This window comes from Siniperca chuatsi, linkage group LG23, assembly GCF_020085105.1.
Source record: "Siniperca chuatsi isolate FFG_IHB_CAS linkage group LG23, ASM2008510v1, whole genome shotgun sequence".
NCBI lineage: Eukaryota > Metazoa > Chordata > Actinopteri > Centrarchiformes > Sinipercidae > Siniperca > Siniperca chuatsi.
Window position 1 is genome coordinate 10502780 of NC_058064.1, and position 23826 is coordinate 10526605.

The 23826-nt window shown below is 39.5% G+C and overlaps 1 protein-coding gene across 16 annotated transcripts in view; it reads right to left on the reverse strand.

The window, feature by feature from the left end:
* cacna1c (calcium channel, voltage-dependent, L type, alpha 1C subunit) overlaps nt 1-23826 on the reverse strand; it is a 221784-nt gene that overhangs the window by 17610 nt on the left and 180348 nt on the right. For 5 of the 16 annotated variants that reach the window (XM_044186936.1, XM_044186938.1, XM_044186932.1 and 2 more), the window contains 19 exons: nt 23598-23685; nt 23402-23509; nt 23212-23264; nt 22962-23108; nt 22598-22799; nt 21848-22006; nt 21617-21727; nt 18653-18736; nt 11324-11506; nt 8264-8401; nt 6642-6707; nt 6173-6264; nt 4534-4696; nt 3502-3629; nt 3298-3394; nt 2739-2841; nt 1110-1211; nt 736-863; nt 338-478 (listed from right to left, as the gene is read on the reverse strand). In XM_044186936.1, coding sequence (XP_044042871.1) covers nt 338-478; nt 736-863; nt 1110-1211; nt 2739-2841; nt 3298-3394; nt 3502-3629; nt 4534-4696; nt 6173-6264; nt 6642-6707; nt 8264-8401; nt 11324-11506; nt 18653-18736; nt 21617-21727; nt 21848-22006; nt 22598-22799; nt 22962-23108; nt 23212-23264; nt 23402-23509; nt 23598-23685 — 2293 coding nt within the window. Of the gene's footprint in view, nt 1-337; nt 479-735; nt 864-1109; nt 1212-2738; nt 2842-3297; nt 3395-3501; nt 3630-4533; nt 4697-6172; nt 6265-6641; nt 6708-8263; nt 8402-11323; nt 11507-17701; nt 17786-18652; nt 18737-21616; nt 21728-21847; nt 22007-22597; nt 22800-22961; nt 23109-23211; nt 23265-23401; nt 23510-23597; nt 23686-23826 lie in introns of all 16 variants that reach the window. The other 11 variants (XM_044186937.1, XM_044186935.1, XM_044186930.1 and 8 more) reach the window with 6 other exon arrangements.

Here is a 23826-nt window from a genome sequence, read left to right on the forward strand (position 1 = left end):
TTTTGTCAGTGGCTTACAGTTACAGTGCTCAACTGTTTGATGAAATCTTGCTGTGTGTTTGTTTTAATAGTTTTTGCTTTGTGAAAATATGCTGCGTTCTTATTTTGCAATTTGCGGTCACTGTATGTGCTTCCAAAATGCACATGACCAATTATCAAAATTTTGTTCAGTATCTGCAGTGACTGGTAGCCAAGCTATGTGGTGGAAAATGAGACTTTTTAAATGTCTAAATGTCTGAGCACATGCAAGCATGTCTGTGTGTCAAGCTGGATGCCGATCATCTCTCTCTCTCTCTCTCTCTCTGTCTGGAGAGTGAGTGAGGGTGTGTGTATCCGACCTTTACCCTGAAGATATCGTCCTCGGATGCAGCCGACACAGGCTCCTTCAGGCCTTTATCCAGCTCCTCCTCCACGGTCAGGTCTCCAGAGATGGCCCTCCGAATCTCTGGACCAATGTCATGCAATGTCCGCAGGCCCGCCTACACACAGACCAAACACCCTTAAGTGTTAAACTTATCATGGAACAACACAGTGACCAACATGTTTATTTTGCTGTCAAAACCCTGAAACAAGGCATCTGTACTCACACACTGTATATACTATATTCCCCCTCACATTTCTTTAATCAAGTCACAATTTGAAAAATCTACAGCTGTCTTCTGAATATCCTGACACCGTAACAAATATGTACAGATTTATGATCATGAGTAAACAAAACCTCTGTGTGTTTGTGCACCTGCAGAGAGAGGGCAGTTTTGGGGGCCACCTTGGCCACCAGCCCTTGTTCTTTCCTCTTTTTAAACTTGCGGAAATATTCCTGGATGAGGAAGGTAGCGTAGAACTTCCCGACTGTCACCTCATCATCTGCAAGAAATAAAAATATTATAATTGCAATAGGTTAATGCTTAAAATAATGCCTCACAGTTTTTTTTTTCAGAAAAGCTGTTGCAAGTGATGCTGTCGAGGTTTTGGTCACAGTAATAAATGAAAATGAAATCACAGTGTGTAGTGTAATGACTATTGAAAGAACCTTTTTAATATTTGTGTTTATTGTTAGATATAGATGAGCTAAATTCCAGAGTATGAAACTGCGTTGCACAGTATACATACCACCAGCAGGGGGCACTACTTGATCCAAGAGCTTCATGCTGGTTCTCTTCCAGATTTTCTTCACTATTGCTCTAAGTTCCTCATTGGCCTGCTCCAGGTTACCTGCACACACACGAACAGTATACTGTAGGTTAAAAGTGTATTTAAGTATAAGTATTTTCACGGTTGCACACTACATTACCACACAGCCTGTCCAGTGTGAAAGTGTGTCTGTATTTGTATCTATGACACAGTATACTGTTAGTGCATTTAAAGCTAGTGCGGAACATTTACATATAAATGAATGTCCGTTACATTCCAGCCCTTGCCAAACGAGTTCACACAATGCTGATTAACTGTCAGGTAAATCTCTCTATATTTAGCAGTATAAAGAGTTTTTAAGTCTGACATTACTGGTCTATTGGAGAGAATGTTTATTATTGAGCATTGTTTATTGTTTATTTTGTTTATTATGATTATATAGTTTGTGTTAATATGCTTTGGCAACATTGTATTGTATGCAGTCACGCCAATAATGCCACTTACATTTACTCTACATGGCTCTGGAACAACTGTAGTGATAGAGTAGGCTACAGCAACTAGGAGTAAAACCTAAGAAGCTTTCAAGAAAAGTGTCTGAAAAAAAGAAAGCAATGAACGGCGAGTACGGATAACCATTGGTGTAGCTTTAGCTTTTCCTTGTTGGAGAGCGCTGAGACACAGATGTCGCCTTACTGCTCTTGGACAAGTTGGTAAAATATTTGGAGTAGGCAATGTAGCTATTACATTTACTCTACCTAAATAATGGATTATTGTCTTGGAACTGTGGAAATTTCTCTGTATTTTTGTAACTATTTCTGAACACAAGCCTGGGGCAAGCTCACTGTTGGTATATATCATAAGCACGCATCAACAGTGTTTGTGTAATTACTCTTTATGCCAGAAGGGGGAGACAAAAGTTCTGCACTCCAGCTTTGACCCGGGAGGATTCCCATTATTCTTATGTGCCAGGAGTGTTGTTAGATTGTGTTGGGATTAGGACAGGGCAACAAAGTGGGAGTCAGAACAAATTGACTGATTGGTTGTAGCCGTTTCAATATATCATCATGATGTATGAATATCTGGTTAACAAATGTGTTATACATAGACCTGTTTTCACACATTGGAGCCAAATCAGTACAGGTGAGCATGGTACACTGAGAGGACTAAGCATTTATATTTAATTGGTTAACTAATCTGTATCAGGAGTAAAGTAACAGGATAGGGACCATATTGGTAACAACAAAAGTCCCAAGGTTAGAGAAGCAGGCTTGTGGTCGGAAGGTCGCCGGTTTCATCCCTGGCAGGAAAAATCTGGGTGGGGAAAGTGAAAAAGCAACGCTTCCCCGTCCCTCATTACAGAACTGAGTAAGGCTCTTAACTGCTCCAGTGTAACTTCCAGGTGTGAATGTGTGTAACTATGTAATTTCTCTGAGTAAATAAAGGTAAAAAAAAAAGAAAGAATAACACTGGGACTGGGCAAGACAGTAATAAATGTAATTCCTATCTACATATGTATATATGTTGATGTGCCTGCCATTGTTTATGTGTGTGTATATCTTGTGCCTGTACAACTGCATTAGAGTGTTTGTTCATGTGTGTGTATGTTACCTTCTGTCTTGATCCTGAGTGCGGTTCTGACCAGGGCAAACAGTGTGGCGTTGAACATCACTGTTCCATCGCTGTTCAGAGGCATGTTCATTGACACCAGACGCTGCATGAAATAGAACATTTTGTTTGATCCTGCATACTTTTAAAATAAAGTGATGCACACGTAAATTTCCTGCCAGCATCTATTGGAAGCTGACAGTTTGTTGAAAATGAGCAGACAGTAGTTTGACACTATGGTCACTACTAATTTTCCTCTACAGAGACGTCAATGTCTAAATATCTAAAATATTTTCTCTACATGTACGATCTATTGTCAATGTGCCATCTGAGTCATTGTGGAGGATGTTATAAGCTGTCAATATGTTGTCACATTGATATCACAAAGACAAATTTCTGTATATTTATCATACCTGGCAAAAACAGTGGTTTTAATTTAATTCAAAATAGTAGTAGAATGAATATGAAAGTCTGATCAAATATTTTGTACATTTTTATACAGCTTTACAGCCTTCACACCATGTTTGGGAATTTGTAGGACTTTGTGTTTGTGTGTGTTTACCTTGCAGGCCACCCTGTGTGGACAGAGCTTTCCAAAGCCGAGAGGAGGCTGGATTCTTCGCAGCAGAGTCACCACATCCAGGTGCTTTATCCTCCCCCTGGAAACAGCACAGATGTCACATTGTAGTGACTCTCTACACAACCTCTGCAGATGAAAGATTAATTATTTGGATGACATTATGTTGTTAATTCCCTGTAAACTTACTTAGCTTCAGGGTCATATTCAGCCCAGATCCTCTTGAATTCATCAAGATGATGTGGCCCCAGGATTGACCAATCACGTGTCAGGTAGTCAAAGTTGTCCATGATGACGGCCACAAACAGGTTGATGATCTGGAGAGAATCAGTAATCAGTCAGAAACAAAACAACAAAACAAAACTAACAAAATATAGTTGATTATGGATTACTTGATTATCTAGTGAATGTCAAATGCTAATTTAAAAGTTATATTTAACTGAAACCTTTTCTACGATAGAACACTCCTGGACGAATGAGGGACTACACCGTCCCATTTTAAAGGAATATTTCAACATTTTGGGAAATACTCTTATTTGCCTATTTGCCGAGAGTTAAGATGAGAAGATTGATACAACTCTTATGTCCATATGGTAAATATGAAGCTACAGTCAAGGGATGGTTAGCTTAGGTTAGCATAAAAACTGGAAGCAGGGGGAAACAGCTAGCCTGGCTCTGTCCAAAGGTAACAAAATCAGCCTACCAACACCTCTAAAGCTCACTAATTAACATGTTATATGGTGTCAAAAAGACTCCAGGAAGTCAATGTGCCCAACTAAAAAACAGTCTGGCAAATAACTCCTGTAAAACCACAACCATAAAAATAATTTTTACACTTTGTTTTTTGTCCAGTTTTTGTGCTAACCACCTGCTGGTTGTTGCTTCATATTTAACAGACAGATATGATAGTTGCATCAATCTTCTCATCTAACTCTCATATGCTTATTAACCTTCATAAGTGTATTTTGCAAAATGTCAAACTATTCCTTTTAACTCACATAATATGCAACTACTGCTTAGGTTGATGCATAAAACAATTAGCAAGTATCAAGATCTATTAACTATTTGATAAGATTTTTCATTGTCTGGAAGTGTGTGTTTCTTCCACCTTCCCTAACTATAATTAATCATTTGTGATTACTATAATCTTATGAAATACTCTCTTTCAATCTGTTTAAAACAGGAACAGTAAAATATTTCTCTTTCTGTCACTGTACTCACCAGAAAGGCACAAAGCATGTAGAAGCTGACAAAGTAAATGATGGCAAACTGGCTGCCACAGTCCTCGTTGGACATGTTGTTCTCATTGGTCGAGCCTTTCTCACACAGCTGATTGGGCGAGCACGCCAGCATGATCTCCTGCCATGCTTCACCTGTTGCACATCTGATAGATAGACATGCATGCACACACCAACACAAATACGCACACACGTTGACGCAGATATGCATGCAAAGATACATAGAAACATATAGAGGCACACATATGTGCATAGATGTGCGCATGTGTGCATCCATGCACCGGCATGGAGTCACATGTGCATTTATGCATAAACACACACATACAGACGCATGGATGTGTGCATGTATGTATACGGGCATACAAGCATATAGTGACACACGCACATAGACACAAAGACAGAGAGAGGCAGACACATACACACATAAACACAAACACATAGGCACAAGTGTTAGGGTGTGAACACCATAAAGAGCAAAAAGACGATCACATCATAATTACATCCTGATACACAGAATTTACAGAGCAACAGCAAAGAAATGTAATTTCATATTTGCTTTTGTTGAACTGTAGATGAAGGCCTTGTCGAAACTACAATTGTCTTCCAATCTGAATATTTCAGCACTATGAAGCTTTCTAACTCTTCTAACGCTATTATTTATCAAGTGTTGACTGTTTGCTGGATTTGAATTACACAGCAGTATGAAGTATTCAAGCATGCTGTCTCTCTGAATGGAAGTCCATTGATATGATATATTATTCCATGAAGGGGTCAGTACATAGAATATGAATGAATAGAAAAGATACTTTTTATGGTTTTATGGCAAAATGCTTACAATAAAACCATATCACATATGGTTGCATAGAATGGTTGCCAAACCATACCATAGTTTATTATATCTGATCTATCCTTTCAGTGTCTATGGTTTCTGTCCACTGCATGGAATCTTACCATCATCACAACCACCCAGGACAGAGAGGTTTCTGAGACTAGATCCAGGCAGTTTAAATGTATTATCAGTAGAGTCCTCTGACAGCTGAAGAAGGTGTCCTCCTCAGTGGACCAGAATATTTTGCAATAAATAAGAGTTTACAACAATTATCAGCTAACTACTGAACATACAGGTGTACTGATTGAGTTTGGATGCTGTTAAAGCTGCTAAGTAACTTTTTAACTCTTGGCACGGTGGCAGTAACAATGGTCACATAGTACTGACAAAACATTTTCCCACATTGGCTCTTGTGCAGAGTCAAGTCACAGAGTCGGCTGAATTTACAGCTTGACATTTACAGATATCCTGGCATTTAATTAACCCGCTGCTGTCATAAAATGTCAGAGGTAACCTCTCATATAAAATATAAAATGCTTTTCAGAGTATATGGAAGAGAGAAAATATAAGACATCAAAAAGGGAAAAGAAAAGTTATTGCTAATGTGACATTACAGAAGTTAATGATGGAGGAGGGAGAAGAATGATAATGTAGAAGCGCAGAAGATGTTGACTTTGAATCCATGAAGAAATGGTAGATATTAAGAGAAATGAAAAAAAAGAAGGAGGAAGATGGGAGGAAAAGAGAGTACAAAAGTACAAAAGAAGAAGAGGAGCGTAGTCATCTTCCTCACCTGAAGAGCAGCAGCACTGCCTGAGGGAACGTCTGGAAATTGTTGTTCCTGTTGATCTCTGTGTTGTCCCGCAGCGCTATCTTACCAAACATCTGCACAGGAGGGAAGGAAGTAGTCACAGCACACAGGATATGATGTCAACATTGACAGGAGGAAATGATTGCTCTCTGGGACAATCAAAACTAGAGGCCAGCTGTCCCCAGGAAAATCAAATCAAAGTGTCTCCCTCTAATCAACAAACAACTTATAGGAGAGACAGAAGGACACACGGAGAGAGGAGAGACAAAGACTGGCAACAGCTGTAGAAGGACGAAAAGTGGAGGAGAGAAGGACGACGTGACGGAACAGGAACTCTGGATGACAAGACTCCAGGAGGACAGACACACGACGGAGGCCAGCTAGAGGAGAGGATGAGAGAGAAGAAAACACAACAGATGGAGGGAAACAAGGCGACAAGACGACAGCTTACCTGCATACCGATGACAGCGTATATGAAGAATAGCATCACTATAAGCAGAGCTACGTAGGGCAGTGCCTAAAGAGGAGAGAGACACATCAGTGACAAGTTATCGACTGTATTATTCTGCACCAAGGCTGGAGTCCATTCACTTTCATTCAAATCTCACACATCCAACTTATTTAGGAAATTATTGTTAAAAAGGGTTGATTAACCCCACACACGTACTTTTTTGTTTTTCAAATGAGCAGGTGTGAAATCTGAAAAATTTATTGGTGCTTTATGAAGTGAAAGTGAACTGATCTGCAGCCCTGTGTGGCACAACACCAAAAACTATCCAGGACAAATCATCTGACTTAGGAGTGAAAAACCTCAGCAAAATACAAACTGCTCTCTGAGTTTAGCCAGGAGTCCCAACGTATTGTGCAAGAACCAAAAATGGTCAGAACAGGTGTGTCTTCTATAGTTACACACCTGGGCAACTGTGTGGTACTGAGCTCCTGGCTAACATTACTCCTGTGCGTGGGAGAGTAGGGCCAAATCATGACGACTAAATGAAAAAGTTTGATTATGTGTCATGTAATCCACTGATAAATGAAATAAAGATAAAGGGTACAGTAAGCTTTAAAAAGCCTATTTGTGTTAAGTACAGTAATATATTTATGACCACTGCTGATTTTAAATTCAACACCATGAGTCTGGTTTTTGCTGTATCAGCAATGTTTCGAATTTCAATAACTGTACTGTAACATGAAGTGGCCCGTCTCAGCTAACACAAGAGAGAGGACAGATTATTTTCATTTCCCTATAATTCACTATCAAATGATTTCATTTTTTGGTGGAGTGCTTCGTTAAACTTATCTACTGCTTAACCCGCCTACAGGGAATGGTGAGCTTTAAGGGGTTAGTAGTAGGGTGTTGGAGGGAAAAGGGAGTAGAAGAAGAAGTGGAGAGATGAGTAGGAAAGAGGAGAAAAGAGATTGCTTGTTAAGATTCTTGAGTCCCTGCCTGTTTCCCAGATTTATGTCCCTACATCCCTCCCTGCCTCTGCAGCAAGACTCCTAAACCTCCTCTCCGTTACCTCACACCATCCCTCTTTCTTTTCCTCCTTCCCCATCTAGACTAAACTGTCCGACGTCCCACCCGTCTGACTTCTTTCAAAAATAGGAGGTGGAGACGAGGAGGGAGGAGGCAAGGAAAGGAAAGGTGGCTTGTGAGACTCCACCAGGCTGGATTTACACAAGAACAAGGATATTTTTTAGCCCCATGTGACTCAGATCTGAAATTACAAGATGATTTGCACAGTATTTATAACAATAAATGAGTCTATTCTGAATTAATTAAGCAGATAATTACCTGTTGTTGTTGACTGAATAGTAATTTAGTAAATTGGTAAAAAGTATGATATTTTAACACCTACATATGACAAATACACTTGAGAATCACTATGCAAAGTTTGAATCACAAAATCTGTTAAAGAAACTCTGCGATGAAAAGTGAAATGTAGTTAAAATAGTACTATGGCCTCCAAAAAAGGGCTACAATCTGCGTCGCATTTGGGCTAAAGCTCCACTTTCCATCCTGTGTAAACCCAACACCCTGCTCTAGCATGTTGTGTCCGGTTCTCTCCTCACTTGGAAGGATTTGATGAAGGTCCACAGCAGGGTCCGAATCCCTTCCCCGCGAGACAGCAGCTTCACCAGCCTCATCACGCGGAACAGCCGGAAGAAGGTGATGGAGATCCTGGCGTTCTCTTCAGAGTTCTGCAGTCCCTTTTGGTGGGGTTTGGTGTTTTTTTTTTTTTTTTTAGAAAAAACACAGGACGCATAGGGACACATGCAGATAGGTAAGGGAGGGAAACACACGCACACACATACACACATAGGTAAAGATGATGATACAAACATACACACATGCATATGCACAGACAGACAAATGCAGAAATGCAGACAAACATGTAACATTCGTATGCATATTCCCACCCACACATATATGTGGATGTAAATATGTATACACACACACACACACACACACACACACACACACACACACACACACACACTGAGTTAATAAATGGAAATCTGCGTCCTACAAAATCCCATCAAAATCAACTGACAAAAGAGATCTGGGAGAGAATCGGGCAATCATGCTTATTTTTCTGGCTTCATGGAAAAATCACTTGGCAACAAAAAGATTCACAAACCATCTATCATCTTCCTAAATACAGCTGCTTCAACCTCTCTATATAATAGATAACATCCAACTGTGCAATTAGACAAGTCAAAGTTACTTTGCAGTTAACGGTCTTTAAAGGCACCTTACTGAACCATCAAAACTAAAAATGACTCCATTAGTCTTTACTGATATTACTGGTTCTTAAATCACGGCAGTCTGCTCCTCTATTTCTACCTCGCCTCAGTGCTGTCATAATCAAGTTGAAGAACACACTTACGAGTCTTGTTTCTACAACCGATTACAGGTAAATCCAGCCTTGAGATGACATTTGACAAACAAGCATTCAAATACTTTAGGAGCCCCTGAAGTAAATCATCTTACTAAGCAGAAAGATTTGGATATCCTGTACCGGTATAGACTAAAATTCTAATAGCTGAAAACTGGCCAGAGAGATTTCCATCGATGGAGGTAAGCTTTTTCATAAATCACTGATAACAATTCACAACAGATACAGTACAAAAATCCTACCCTGTAGGCAGATTCCTGTTTCAATAAATCATGCAGGCAGGCTAATTGTTTGTCAGTCACAGAGCAACTGGCCACCAGGAGAATCAATCCAAAGAGGACATTCAGGTGGATAAAGATATTACTGCCCAATGCAGCCACTGCCAGGTAAATAAAATAATATTTTAATGGATGGCAAATCTCTTCATCTTTTGTTTTTGTTTACTACGATCTTCTAGTAACTGTTTTCACCCCAGGAATCACGTTATTTACAGAGCCTCTTGCAATGAACATGCAATATTTTGCCTCTCAAGGCATTTAAACAATCCATTATTTGGTATACTTTGGAAATTTGCCATTTATTCAAATTATACCGTATATAGCTCTGAAGTACAAGCTTAAGAGGCACTGTAAATTTCTAACTGTCTATTGTCCCAGTACTCATCCACAGGAAATAACTCCATGATGAAATATTCAGCCATCTCGCTGAGTGCTATTCAAACACAGATTTATTTATTTATGCTGCTGCTGCTCATTCTCAGGGACAAAAAAACGGAAAACAATGGCAACATCAGGATTTGTGTAAAGTATGATGCAGATAACACAGCTACGAAGGACCCAGTATAGTATTCACAATTATACCACAAACAGCAGATGAATCAGGTTAAGCCAAAGATACTGGTTCATACAAATACCAAACCATCAGCAACCATAACAGCAGTAACAATTATGTAAAAATTGAGAAAATATTCGAACAATGTACCAGTATGCAAAGAATAAACTTAACCACATAACAACCACAACATTGCCATACTAAATCTGTCTTCAGTGTAATAATTAAATGTGATCCTAAAAACACAACATCAGCCTGTATCTGAGCTCTAAATCTGTTTCATGCCATTTGTGTTTTTCCAAGAGGCCATCAATATCTTTATACTAATCCCACAGAGAAAACACAGTGTGCTCCTAAAAAGAACTTACCATTTTCCACACATCTTACTGCAGTTAATTGGGATAACAGATGCCATATGTTACTTTTCAACATAATACATTTTAGAGTTGTGTTGTGAAATAACTGATCTTGTTTCTAAAATGTTCTTTAGAAATTAAAGATAGGAAAATTCCGCACACTCATTTTATTACTGTATAACTCTGGGATAACTGGAAACAGTATGTTTACTTTGTAAGGGTAGATGTCACATTTTTCTGGTGACGCTTTAGTGTTGACAAGTAACCCAAGACATGAGTTGTCCCAAACTCCACTGACAGATATGCTGAAAATGACACATCCTTCTGAGGAGTGTAAGTCAAAATTCTGTACTGCATGTAATACCACAACTGGACCACAGTGGGGATTATTGCACCATTGAGAGAGGGGGGCAGTGAGCGGGAGAGGTACATTGACAGTAAGTGTAACAGAGAGAGAGAGAGCGAGTGAGTCTGAATATGAAGAATAGTTTGAATTATTCAGGGACATCAAAACATATAGACTGAATCACAGATAGACAAGACAGACAGGTAGGTAGATAGATAGATATGTAAACAGGTAGATAGATAAATACACAGATAGACAGATAGACAGATAGATAGATAGATAGATAGATAGATAGATAGATGGATGGTGGGTAGGTAGGTAGATAGATGGCAGGCCAGTGGCAAAGAGTGACAGAAAGAGAGACAGCGTGATAGTGTGACCATGGCTTGCATCAATGACGAAGCACTAAAGATACCACACCCATAAGGGAAGGGGGAGCAAATTGCAAGCCATGGAGGAGGTAGGGGCAGCGGGCGCCATGGCAACAACAATAGCCACTCAAGGAAAGTCACAAGACTCCAGTTATACTAGGCCTGCACAATACAGTGTCCTTCACCACACACACACATATATATAAACATGTAAAAGTACAAACAACAGCTACATAAATATAACTCTGGACATGCTGCAGAAGATGACAGTGGGAGCGACAGAGGAGAGATGACAGGACGAATGAAAAGCCAAAAGTTTTGGATCATACCATGGTTGGTGTAGCAGGAGGAGGGATGGAAGGATGGAAGGATGGAGGGATGGTGGAGGAGGTAGGGAGGCGGACGAGGTTACCGTCAGAGCGTACCATTGGCCTTACCGCAGGGGGGTGAGAGGAGGAAGAGGAGGAGGAGGACGAAGAGGAGGAGGACGAGGACGAGGAGGAGTCAGCTGGCTTTAAGGAAAGGCAACAAAGATCAGCACCAGAGCAGCGCCTTGTTGTGTGTGTGTATGTGTTTTAATGTGAAACGTAATGAGAATTTTGCACCAGGCCAGAGAAAAACTCACAAACCACCAGTCTAGTGAGGGTTGACTCTGATCAACCCTCACATGGTGGAAAGGTGAAAAAAAAATTTCATCTGGGCCAGGGGGGAGAATTCTGTAAGATATTAGTGCATATAGAGACTGGCCCCATCCTCTGTGAAGGCCACATCAGGCTAAATCACTTCTTATAACAGTACTAGAAGATTGAAACATGTAGGAGGTGTAAGATATTTTGGAAATTGCTGTCCAACTCCTTGAGGGCCAAGATAATGAATGATGGTCTGGGGCAGCCACAATGGGTAAAAGAGCTGGTTGTGTATGTGTCTATGTGCAACATAGCCTATGTCATGTGAGCCCATGAGTTTGTGTATAAGATGGGGGATAGAGGGGCGCCTCTGTAGCTATCTGTTTTTCTTTCTGCCAGCTGAAGCTACAGTACAGTAACAGTGGAAGCTTTAGCTTAACTCAGGCTACGTTTACCAAATGTATCTTGGCATCAAATGACAATGCCTCATTTGAATATGTTATACAAGCCGTCCTTTGACCTGAGAATAGTCAAGACCCAAGAGAAATTAGAACGGTTTAGACCTTGTGAAATAAATAAGTGAAGTATCTTTGTTTATGTTGTTTGTGGTCCAATAATTGTCAATTAACCAAACCACAACTTTAATCTACTTTCAGGTCAAGGAGGCATCAGAATACCACAGTAAAAAAGACAGGAAGCTAAGATCATCTCAGTCAGTTCCACTGATGACAGAGATGATTTTAGATGCTTTTGGAAATCGGAGCCAACAAGTATTTACATACCACTGAGAGACACAAAGATAACATACTGTAGGGAGACACCCACTGGTTGTCCCTGGTACTGCAACATTTTACACTGCTGGGAGTGATAGATTAACTAATAGTTCAATCTATGACTCGGAAGCTGTTCACTCTGCTTTGGTATTGGCCCTGTTAAAATACCTTACCATAAAATAATGCTTCATTATTCCCAAACTTTCCTGAAATAAAGAAAGGCCTGAGCAGGTAAGATTAAGTTTGAAGGAAAGAAGAGGCAAGAAAGAGAAAGAAAGTAGGAAAGAAGCAACAGAAGATAGAGAAAGGGAAGGAATTTAGGGAAAAGTCAAAATGATTTCCTAGTTTGCTTTTCAAGGAAAGCAAACTAGGAAATAAAGACATATAGCAAGAAAAGAGAGAAGGAAGGGAGGAAGGAATAAAGCATTTAAAGGAATTCTAACAGAGCCATACATACAACTTAATGATCACATACAATAATGATGTACACAGAGTGATAGGTTACTATATTTTATCAAGTACTATTACTATTACTATATACTTATAAACTTGTATTACAAGCACGTATTCTGTACCACTTTTCTAATTGGCTAGCCACCAGGACACACAATTTCTTGATGTCAAAATTTTAGGAAGGGACAAGGGGTTGAGAAAGAGAGGATTTAGAGAGGATATATGTGTGTGTGTGTGTGTGTGTGTACATGTCTAATGAGAAGAGCTGAGGCATTATGGTGTGAAGGGAAGGAAAGTTGGAAGGAAGGACAACTGTAGTAAGGAAGGAAGAGTGATGATAAAGGAGGGACAAGGATGAGTTGGAAAGTTGGGCAGGAAGGAAGGAAGGACGCAGGTAGGGAAGATAGCACTTATTCACATTAAGTGCACACTAAGTTAAAAATGAAATATGGGAGAATGTGTGTGTTTGTTTCTGTGTGTGAATTACACAACGGGCCAGATGGGTCAATTTAAGCATAATTTAAATATGAATTTGCTTCAATTTCTACGTGAAATTAAAGCTGTGAACCAGAATCAGATTAAACTCAAATCATTCCTCATTATGAAGTGACACAAAACAAATTACAGAGACTATAGTGGACTTGTGGCCTTGGAGGATCCGTGCATGGGGTGTAATTTTAACCAAAAAGTCCTTTCAGGCTGAACTACAGTGCAGATGTGAGTTACTGTAGATGCAGCTGATTTGATTTATGAGCTCATTTAAAATTAACGAGCTGTCTTCTCACAATGCACGTCATGTTTTCGAGCAAAAATTTCATCAGTTCAGTCAGTTCAATAGGTCACATGGGTTTCTTGAGAACATTCTTACCCTTGATTTGAGGTTTATTACACCTTTCTGTTTCTTACTTTTGATCCATATATTGCAAATTGTAATACTGCAAGATAAAAGTGCATTTTTATTTAATTTTGAATGTGCTGGGATAAAAAACACACAACAAACCATTATCAGAATAATTATTAAAATATATAGCAGATAATTGGTTGACCTCTTAGGGTATATGAAAAGCATGAGAGACCCATGTTACCCAGCTTGCATTTCTGGTAAGCAAGCAGCACTGCAAACCAACAAGAAAGAAGACAGAGAAAGAGAGAGATAAACATCCATAAAAGAAGAGTTAAGTGAACCGAAAAAGCTCAGAAAGAGAAGGAGAGAGATGGAGAGAAGAGGAGGCATTCCAAATAGAGAGAAAGAAAAAGAGAAAACAGATGCAGTCCATACTGGCATCGTCTGCAAGACAGCGCTCAGAACAAACCACTACCAATCTTTTCACACTACATCTACTCAAACCAAGAACTTAAAAGAAACCATATAAGATTTAAGAAGCACCCGCAGGTTGCTGGGGAGAATTAGAGACCCAGGATTAAGAAAGTATTCTGATTCGAAGACCACAAAAAATGTAGCTAATCTAAGTCAACAAGCACCCAACGGAGCAGCGAAGTGGGTGCACTCAAACAAGATACTTTGGCCATTTAATATTTACTAAAGGCAAAGTGATAACATTTTAAAAGCTGGCCTGTTACTGCACTTCACTGTGTACTTAGGAATGCAATGAAAGAGAGGAAGCTGTTGGCAAGCTGTTACTATTAGTTTCTAATTGCATTGCTCAGTACGTTAAAAAGCATCCACTTGTGCTTTAGTGCCAGATCAAATGCAGTAGCAGGCTAAAATCTAAAATGTCTAAGTGACAGGGTCCCAGTTCAAAAAGAGTCAAAAGTTCTCACAGGATTGAAGTGCGGAGGGTTTCTTAAAAAAGAAACATAGAAAAGGTAGCTTGGGCATCTCATCACCCAAATCATTAAAAACCACTAGAGAAGAAGAAGAAAAAAAAAGACGTGGGGCATGCCTTTAGGTTAGGGGTGAGAGAGTAAAATAATGAATCATTCAGAAAGAACTGCAAACCAATCAACCAAATCAATCAAAGCAAATTAAAGGCAAACTCCAAACCAAAGTGTTAAGTGCAACATCAGTGACTTGTATAGATGACAAAGATGTATATCTGGCCCAACGAACCTCTGTATAAAGGTGGCTAATCGATCAGTGGTTAAATATTGTCAGTTCCCAAAATAAATGTTATATCTCAAATAGATTTTTTCCCCACTCTGTCAGCCTTCATTAAGTGTTTATGTATATATTCATGTATTTATATACTCCTCTCTCTACACAGGTATACTTTGCTTCAAGGTCAGATAAATTCAATGTCTGCAACGCAACAACAGGATATAGACATTTATGATACGTCTGTGATCCCTCTGACATCGAACTCCTGTGATAACTAGATAGAATAACTGAATAAAACATAATTTATCCAAGTACAGTTTGTAAATTACCCAGTGTCGTTTAAAAGCAGCTTCGTCAGCCTCTCATGGGGACAAATGGATTCCCCTTCTAAAGGCACGAAAACAACTGCCAAGCTCATACACCCCTGGGATACACTAACCTTATTTGTATGCCTGACCAGTGCTGTCTGAGGTGAAACACACTGCATTCCACCATGGGGGAACATAACGGTGTAACTGTGTGCATATCTTTTCTTTGCTTCCTGTCCTAAAACCAGCAGCAGGCTGAGGGTGTGAGAGGATTTCAGCCAAACCTTAATGTGCAGAAATGTATCTATAATTGATGTGACATAATCAAAAACTGTTGAAGCTAAATACATAAATTCCTCAGTTTAACCTGAGACTTTATATTCATGTTATCATGTACATTGACGTAGTGGATGTGGATAAGGATACAGTATAAATTGTGACCAAAAAATAATAAACTAATTAAATAGTTTTAGGAAACCCACTTGTTTGCTTTCTTGGTGAGAGCTGGATGATAAGACTGATACCACTCTCGTGTCTGTATGCTAATATTAAACTGGAGCCAGCAGTTTGTTAGCTCAGCTTAGCATAAAGATTGGAAGCAGGGGGAAGCAGCTAGCCTGGCTCCGTTGAAATGTAACAAAATCCGCCTACCAGCAGCTCACAGTTTCATATTTAATGAAAAGATATGACAAAGTATTGATCTTCTAGCGCTTCTCCCCAAATGTCAAACAAATTCTTTAAAGGATCAATCTTGTTGGTTTATTTTGCAGTGAAACACTGGAACAGTAATTCAATTAAGAAATAATAGCCTACAGTTAATAATAAAGTACTGCATTTAGAATGTGATCCACAGAGAGATTAGATGCCGTATGTTTTAATTACTTTGTAGAGACAAAGCAAGGTTGGTATGTGTGTCTTTGTAAATTGACACACAGACAGTATATCAAAGTTAGACTCATATAGAGCTGCCTACACCTACTGAGCTGCCATTTGAGCTACATTCAGTCCCCTGAGGAATTTTCACTGGATGTTTGCTACTAGAGATTCAAAGTTTTGCAGACTGAAGCTGAGGCATCAACTGGAATTAAGTGGTAAACTCTCCTACAAAAACCTCCTTCACTCCTTTTTTATGTGACAATCAGCTTTTTGGTCAGTCTGACAGTACAAATATTCTTATCTGGCAAATCAGCACACAAAGCAAAATGTATCCTCCCAGGGCTACGCCTGTCTGAGGGCCGCTTCGCCATCAATCCGTTGCCTTCGTCCCCCTAAGTGTAGACTTAGGGGGACGAAGGCAATTCAGACTATTCTGCTGCCAAATAGCACTTTAAATATCACATGAATAAAACACCAATTATCCCTGAAGTGTAAATACGATAGACACTCAACATTTGACTTGTGTTTGGGATATTCATTCTTATTCAGCCCCACTGTTGACCATAGGGCCTCCACGTCGATAATAAATGAATTCATACATACATTTACATAAATTTCATGGGTCCTGAGTAAATCCATTTATGGATCAAATTGTGCCCCATCTCTGCACATTGTTATTGTCAGACAAAAAATTTAAAAACGCAACTGCAACTTGTATTTTTCTCATTTGAATTTAAAGTTTCCCTGGTGATTTATGAATTGAGAGAGTTTCATGACCTCTGGGTCAAAACACCATTGTTCAAAAATGAGAATCTGTGTTCGTTCCTTCTTTACAGATAATCTTTCTTTTGCAAAAATGTGGTTCTTTTCTGCAAACATTATACAGTATCAGGCCTGGATATACCACCTTTATATCTGTCATGCTATACAGTGTCCATCATGCCAGGGGAATGGACACTATCCCCTGTAGCAATGATAAAAGACCAAATAAAACCAATGTGAAACCAAACCAAGTGCTGAGACAATGCAATAGGTTTTATTGGTAAATGCAATAGTTTTGATGTTCAGCAGACCGAGGCATGAATACCTATCTGAAGCAGTTTCAAATATTAGAAAATATACTAAATCTAAGAAAATAAAGTTTTATTTGCAAGGTAAATGTGCAGGCATGGGAAGGGGAATGTCGAGAACAAGTTAGGAAACAAGCTGTTTTTCAGCCTCCATTGTCATAAACATTACATTTTAACAAAAAATAAAATGATGGAGTAATGATGTTAGCTCCCCAACAGCCACATATTTATTATAAATCAAACTGACTATGTCCAAATTATTATTTAGATGTCAAGGGTCAAAGTACAACTGTAAAATGTAGTGTTTCATCCATTTTAAATTACACACACCATTCAGAGTGTACTGTGCTGTTTTGATTGTGCTACATCTGGCTGTTTTCACTGCCAGACTTCAGCCATCTCTTTAGTTCAAATGTGGTGCAGCTGAAGTTTTCTAATCATTTGAAAGCATGCGAGATGGGTATCGGCTCTTGGTCTGTTTGTGAGTGTGGGAATGGCAGAGCAGGCAGGCAGGAAGGGAGGGAGGGAGTTGGACTACTTACGTTAACCTCAGTGATCGCTATGTCAACAATGCTACCCACAACTATCAAGGCATCAAATGTGTTCCATGCATCAACAAAATAATGCTGCGTAGGGGTGGAAAGAACAGAAAAACAACAGAAGAAAAGGACAGAACATAAGACATTTAAAAAATGGAAAGAACGGAAAGTAAAGGAGAGAGGAGAAAAATAAGATATAAACATTATATACATGAGCATTGGAGTTTTTAGTAGGAGGAGAGAGGGAAAGAATCAACAAAATTAAATGGCAAAAAAAGAAAAGAAGGGGCAGTCTGAAAGAGATGGACAGCAGAGGAAGAGCAGCGGCGTTCGGTCATGCTTGTCCATGAGAGGAAAATGTCAACAACAACAACAACAGTAAAGAACAAATTACAACAAAATCACAACTAAAAAACGCCCCTGTTGCTGTAGTTAAAAAATAAAAAAGATGTGTAAGACTGTTTGTGATTGGTCAGTGAGTTAGTTCAGTTAGTGAGGGAATCAAACCTGAGGACATGTCACAGTCTGACAAAAAGTTTGAAAAAAAAAAAGAAGAACCCGACAACATCTGAGATACTGTAAGGAATAAGGAAGGAGGACGCAAGACCACAAAACCCTTTGTGTTCAAAGCTAGACCCTGCCTCTGCTCCCTCTACTTTATGAAACCCCGGAAGAAGCTTGTTCTTGCTCAGGAACCCTTGTGGTTGGGGGTCCCCTGAGTAGCAGTGGCCATCTTGGAGTTAAGGATGGAGGGAGAGAAGAAGGAGGAGAAAGAAGAGAAAGAAGAAGGCAGAGAAAGAAGGAAGAGAGATGATGAGAAGAGACAGCACAACATAGAATAGCTACAAAGGAAAGGAGAGTGGCAGGAAATGAAAGATTCAGAAGAAGCAAGAGGGCACAAGACAGAGAGAAAGAGGGAGCGACAAAGAGAGCGAGAGTGGGCATCGTACTTACGTTGATCTCACTGAGAATGACGTCTATTATGCTGCCAATTACGATGAGGAAATCAAACACATTCCAGGGATCACTAAAGTACCCCTACACAGGATGAGGTGAGCAAGAGGAGGAGGAGGAGGAGGAGGAGGAGGGTAAGAAAGGTAGGTTAGAAGGAAAACAACATCTGCTGCTACTTCGCAGCCCTATTAAGGTGGTATGAGGTTGCACAGTACACTGAGGAAACAGAAAAAAATCCCAAAAATGATGACCCAACACATGAAAGAATTTTAATTCTAATTCTAATGAACCAAATCAACTTGTTTCCTGTGCAGTATCTGTTCATCAAGAGCAGCTGAATTTCCTGCTCTGTTAAGGATGGCATGTTAGATAGCAGTTTCTTTAGTCCATCTGTATCTTGGGGCGATTCAGCAATGCTGTGGCAGTGATTACACTGAAAGCCCACTTTGTTTACTTAACTTATTGTGGGCAATTCATCATCAGCAGTGGTAAAAAGTGAGTATTTATGAAAAACATCCACATAGCTTCAGGCCAAAACATTAATATTTTGGCTGGTAAAAGAAAAATATACTATATGTACTGTAAAAGGAGAGAGCTGTATCTTAGAAAGATTGTGTTATGTTCTGGTGTAGAGACACAGCTTTACTTGAACTTGGAGAGAAAGCCAAGATGTGACAGGGGGCCTGGCACATGGCCTTTTCAGAAAAATGTCCATATACTGTAAAATAAATCATATCTCATTCAGATTATGGCTGATTATTTTACCATAGCACACTCAGAATTTGTATCAATGTGGGATCTTACTGATCCATGTTAAGCTTCATAATCTGTCATCAGCAGCTAAGGTAACATCACAAAAAGCAAAAACTCCTCTTACCATAATTCACCTGCACTGGCTGGCATTAAAATACTACAAGGTATGCCTGGACTTAATAATGCTGTTTTCAGGCATAAGAATATTAATGTAAAACCAGAGTTACACATTAGTGCTCAGCATTAGTATCTAAATGCTGATGTATGGAGTGATGATTAACGTGTAGACACACATTCGTTTTACAATAGGTCCAACAATGTGCTCAGATGTTCAGAGCCATACAACACAGTAAAAACAAACAAACAGTGAAAACATTTTAAAAAATCCATGTAACTGAAGCTCCCCCAGGGAAGAAAGCTGAGACAGTGAAACCTGTTCAAAAGTTAAAAGGCATTAGCATACATCTTCTACACAGAGCAAATGTTACTGGAGCTCATTCCACATGTGTTTTGATGACTGTAGAACCTGAGAAGTAAAAGTGTTAGTGAGCCGCTCCTCTGTGTGTGTCGGCTGTTTAAAGGAAGAGTTTAATGAAGTGACACAGATGAAAACCAAGGCACATCCTATAATTGCAACTCACATACAAATGAACTGGTTTATTTTCATTAGCATTGCTCAACATGGCTTGGGAACATGTCTGCACTTTAACCGATTATATACATACTAAATTAATTACAAGAAGGAAAACAGGTACCAGCTTGTATATTTTCTTTTTCTTACACTTTGTAAAGATTCACAACTCTTCTAGAGAAACCCTGACATGCTCATTTTTCAAAAAAAAAAAAAACAGTTGCAAAACTGCTTTTAAAAATCTGGCAGTTTAAATTAGTCTTACTTGAGGTAAACATTACATTACATAAATAATGCAGAGCAGCATGAAGTCAATTCCCAAGCTTTAAAAGTTGTCCTGCACAGTTAGGGCGGGAATTTCAACTGGGGCCGCCTGTGCCTGAAAAGTCTACAAAGCATGCATAATGTTACTCAGACTAAATGGTCCAAGTAGATAATTATTTTCTAAAGTTATTACAAGATAACAATCAGTCATCCATCTTAATAAAAGGACACATTTTGTAGAGCATGATTTGGATTTGGAGCTAATTGGAAAAACAAAAGAATTAAGTTTTAATTAGTAGTTAGAAAACTCTGGTACCCAAATACTGCTATTTTTGTGGATGACATTCATTAATTCCAACAACTAACATCCAGCAATTAACTTCACATATAAAATAAATGAAAAGCTAAATTAATTCCCTCACACACTAAAAATAATGGTATTTTTTAAACCTGGGGTAGTTTGAATTCATAGTTTAGAATTTGGTTAGAATGGTTAGTGAGCATAATGTGTAAAAGTGACACTGGCACTGGCTCTGTTGCTAGGTATCCTGGAGGGAAGGCTAAAAAAAGAAAATTACCCTTAGCAGGCGGTTTGATTTCACCTTCATATTTCTCCAGGTCACTTCAGTGCATTAAAGAAGTCAATCAGTGAGCTGAAGTACAGACGCTTTATGTGTTTTTGTCACTGCTGTTTGATTCAACATAATCTCTAAAAAAAATCATCAAAACTATACTCATCTTTTGATTTACAGCATGCACTGTGCAACAATAGGGATAAGAGTAAAAATTAATATTAAACTATATTTTTTGCTATTGATTGTGTTCAAGGATTTTCCACTAACCCTGTTGTAATGGGGAAGTGTTCCTATCTGTTACTGTTTAAATAGCTGATGCACCAGGAAGTTCTAAGATTGGACCAATAAGGGTTTATTGGTCACACAGCTACATAGCAACATCAGCAGGGTAACAAGGGAGCAGTGAGATTAAAAACCACATGATGCCGTCCACTAATCATGTTTTAAATCCATGATATCGTAATTATCATCTGGAGGAAATGACATAGGGATTAGGAATATACAGTTCAACATCAGTAAGGAGTTATTTGCAATTAATGTCATTTAACGGCCAAAACGTATTTGACTATTCTATTCTATTCATTCAATTTATTAGTAGTAATAAGTAGATATGTACATTTATTTGATCAAATCTTCTACTGTACTTCTACTGAATGCAGAAGATACCAGTTTCTATGCTCCCTACTCTACTGTACCGTACAGGACTGTTATTCTATTCTGCAGCTCGAGAAGTGGACCTACCCTTGGTTTGAAGGCGATCAGTTTAAGGATCATCTCCACAGTGAAGAGTCCAGTGAAGAGCATGTTGAGGATGTTCATGGCATCATTGAAATTTTTGGTCTGTCCATGATGCTGCAAAGACACATAAACAAGTCATTAATGTCCACAAAGAAAGGGAGTTTTATGGGAGTTGTCTAAAACCCTGACTGTAATATTTCCCCATTTTATGAGTGTGTAATGTGTGAGACTCACCTGCATGGCCAGACAGATGGTGTTGAGAAGGATGAGTGTGAACATCAGGTACTCAAAGTAGGTGGAGTTCACCACATACCACACCTTGTACTGGTAGGGGTTCTTGGGGATGTAGCGACGCAACGGCCGTGCCTTCAAAGCATACTCCACACACTGACGCTGTGACACACACACAAACACACACGTGAGCATGCACAAATGCAGATATTTGCCTTTTACTTTTGTCTGGTGATGTAGTTCCCTGACTCCTCATGTTTCTTCATGAGGAAATGTTGTAGGATTGTCTTTTGGCAGTCTAAAAAAGCCTTTTCCACCACAGGCTATTCTTCCATCCTCTCTGTGCATGCTCTTGCTGAGACATGGATCATCACAGAGAACACAGCTGCTGGGACTTGGCCTAGCTCCTTCTTTAAGCTTTAGTCTCAGCTTCTGTCTGAACTGCTGCAGCTCAATCCTGGCTGGACTCTTGAAGTAGTTCAGCCCCTAAAACTCATGTTCAGCCTCTCTGGATTCTCCCATGTCTCACCCCCACTGCCTGGCCTCCATTCCCTCTCCCTTGTGCCTCCTGAATGACAAAATTACTTTCCCACTTCAGTCAGAACAGCAGAGTCACTCTCTGCCTTCTACTGTAACCTGAAAACCCATAATTCATGTCTATCTTGCTGCTAAACAAACGCATAAAACTGCAGTTATATACACACAAAAGCGTGCAGAAATTTAGTAATAGTTGACATAAAACACAAACACTACCTGGTTCTTGTCCAGCTCACAGTTCTTATATTCTTGCTCTCCTTGCTCCTGGAATGTGACGATGACGAAACCGACGAAGATGTTCATCATGAAGAAGGCAATGATGATGATGTAGATGATGAAGAAGATGGAGATGACCACGCGGTAGTTGTAGATGGGCCCGACGTCCTCAGCGTGAGAGTCTATGGCTCGGTACAGTAACCTGAGGGAGGGCAGGAAAGGAGGGAAGAGTCATTGAAGGAAAGGAGAAAGGTGGAAATTGCAGGGTAGACATTGCTGAAAAACTGTAAAAGCATGCAAACAAGTGTACATATAATATGCAGATCAATAACCATGTGTATTGTGTTTGTATGTAGACACACACCCTGGCCAGCCCTCAAAGGTAGACACAGCAAACAGAGCCATCATGCCTTGCAGGACATCGTCAAAGTTAAAGTCACTGTTCTCCCACAGTCTCTGGGCTCTCTTAGGCTTCCCCACATCACCGTTCTTATACATAATGTAGGAACCCCTGTAAATACAAGTAGACACACATACACATATTCACATGTTTTATCCAGTAGTTATGCTATGAGAGAGAGTTAATAAGATTGCGTGCAGAAGGGATCTCTTACCTGCAATCTGCCTGAGTTTGTTTAGAGCTGTCGGTACATAAGAAGAACTTGCCCTAATGGAATAACATAGAAATTTAGGACTCAGAATTGAAAAAAACATGATTACAACATTATCACTCATGACATTCATGAGGCCTGCAGACAGGTCCAGGAAAGCCCCTCCTTATTCTTTCCCTCCTCTCTTCTTTACCTTAAAGAGTTGTACTCCAATACAGGCGAACATGAACTGGAGCAACGTGGTGACGATGACAATGTTGCCGATGGTCCTGATGGCCACAAACACGCACTGCACTACGTGCTGGAAAACACACATAAAAAGGTTAGTGAGTACATGGGTGTGTCTCGTATTATTGGTTATGTGTTTTCATATGTGTGAGTGTTCTAACCTTTAGTCCCTTGGCTCTGTTAATGGCCCTCAGTGGTCTGAGCACTCGTAGGACTCTCAGGATCTTCACCACATTAATTGCACTGGACCTGAAACACACATATTGGATTTAGCTGCTGACCATCAATCTGATTAAACACAGATTTTACAATTAAGACATATTTGCAAGGTTTGAACAACACACATCCTAGGGCACTTTCAGTTGCATCTGTGTTAAAGATTGTTAACAC